At 66.5% G+C, this 1,481-nt stretch overlaps 1 protein-coding gene across 1 annotated transcript in view; it reads right to left on the reverse strand.

Annotated features, from left to right (window-relative positions):
- Positions 1–882: 882 nt before the first annotated feature.
- The window catches only part of LOC114071576 (kinase suppressor of Ras 2-like), a 12,613-nt gene continuing 12,014 nt past the window's right edge, over positions 883–1,481 (reverse strand). The window contains exon 4 of the mRNA XM_027909422.1: positions 883–1,391. Within this exon, the coding sequence (XP_027765223.1) occupies positions 883–1,391 (509 nt within the window). The remainder of the gene's footprint in view (positions 1,392–1,481) is intronic.

A 1,481-nucleotide genomic window follows, 5' to 3' on the forward strand; every position in this document is an offset into this window, starting at 1 on the left:
GGTCTGAGCTGCTGTGCCAGGGTAACCAGGCCACCACCACAGCCCTGCCTGGGATTCTGGCACGGCCTTTGTATCCTCAAGGACCCCAAATTTAGGGACAACGGGGCAGTTTGTCCTGGGGTTCCTGCTTTGGGAGGGTAGCAGGGAGCAGCCACTCCATCCTCGGGGGGAGCAGATGATGCCCCAAGGTGGCCACTGGTCCCCTTTGTCCCCCCCTAACAGGGGCAGCAGAAGGGGTTTCTGAGCACGGACATCAAAAGGGGTGGCAAGAGATGGAGAGCGAGAGTGCTGGCACCAGGGAATCCTTTCCCTGCGCAGCAGCAGCCTCTGCCGGCACCGGAGCCGCAGAGCAGGAGCAGCGGGAACGTGGGCAGAGACCGGAGAGCCTCCCCCGGACACCACCAGGGACGGCAAACACGCCGGGAGGTGCCCGGGATATAAACTGTCATCCCCATCAGGCTTTCCATATCCATAAATCCACACTTCAGCTGGAAGATGACCCTTCCCGCCCTGCCGTGCCCCAGCGCGGCTCGTACGGCCATCCCTGAGCTGCGGACGCAAACCCTCCCCCTCGTCCAGCCCACCCATCCCACGCTCTGGAACTCCAGGGCTTTGCCAACCAGCAGCCTTGGTGCCCCTCAGGATGCTCCCCGTCCACCCCGCGCTCCCAAAACGAGGGAGCAAAGCAGATGCCATCCCCCCAACCCCAACCCTCCCACCCCCCCAATATCTCTGCCGACTGCCGGAACCGCAAAGGATTTCCCCCATCAGAGCTCAAACCGAGACACGACGTGCCGACATTTAGGGATAAAAGCTCCTTCCCCACGGAGCTGGGACGGCAATCGTCCCCATAACACCTTCCCGGCACCCCGTGGCACCCACTTACTTGGGGGTGTGCGCCTCGTCCACGCGGTGGCCCAGCTGGAACTCGTGGGACTTGCTGCGGTGCAGGGCGGTGAAGCCCGGGATGAGGTGGATGAGCTTCCGTGAGGAGGGCGGGGGAGTCCCGGGGGGCTTCAGTTTGTTCCTGCGGCGCACGGGGGGGGTCCCCGGCGGGGTCATGGTGGTGACGATGTTGGGGGTGCGCGGGGGGGTGTGGGCGGCGTGGCGCTGCCGGGGGGACGGCGGCAGCGAGCGGTGGCCGGACTCGAGGGGCGGGCACAGCCCCGGGTGAGCCTCCACGGTCAGTCGGTCCACGTGGGTGTAGAGGGGCGCGTGGGGGGAGCCCCCGTGGCAGTGGTGCTGCCCGCACTTGGGCTGGACCTTGGGGCTCTGCGAGAGGTGCGTCCGTGCCCACTGCCCCGGCTCCGCCTGGCACCCGGGGCTGTTCTCCTTGCCCGGCTCCGTCGTGGGCCACTGGATGGTCCAGTCCTGCTTGGAGAGGCTCCCGCCTGCGACAGAGCACAGAGACACGGCCGTGTGGGGCGGGAGAGGATCCACGTTACCCACTCACCCCGGGTGTGTTCGAGATGTCCCATCCC

This window comes from Empidonax traillii, unplaced genomic scaffold, assembly GCF_003031625.1.
Source record: "Empidonax traillii isolate 1590-97213 ecotype Southwest subspecies unplaced genomic scaffold, ASM303162v1 scaffold2114:size46232, whole genome shotgun sequence".
NCBI classification, from domain to species: domain Eukaryota; kingdom Metazoa; phylum Chordata; class Aves; order Passeriformes; family Tyrannidae; genus Empidonax; species Empidonax traillii.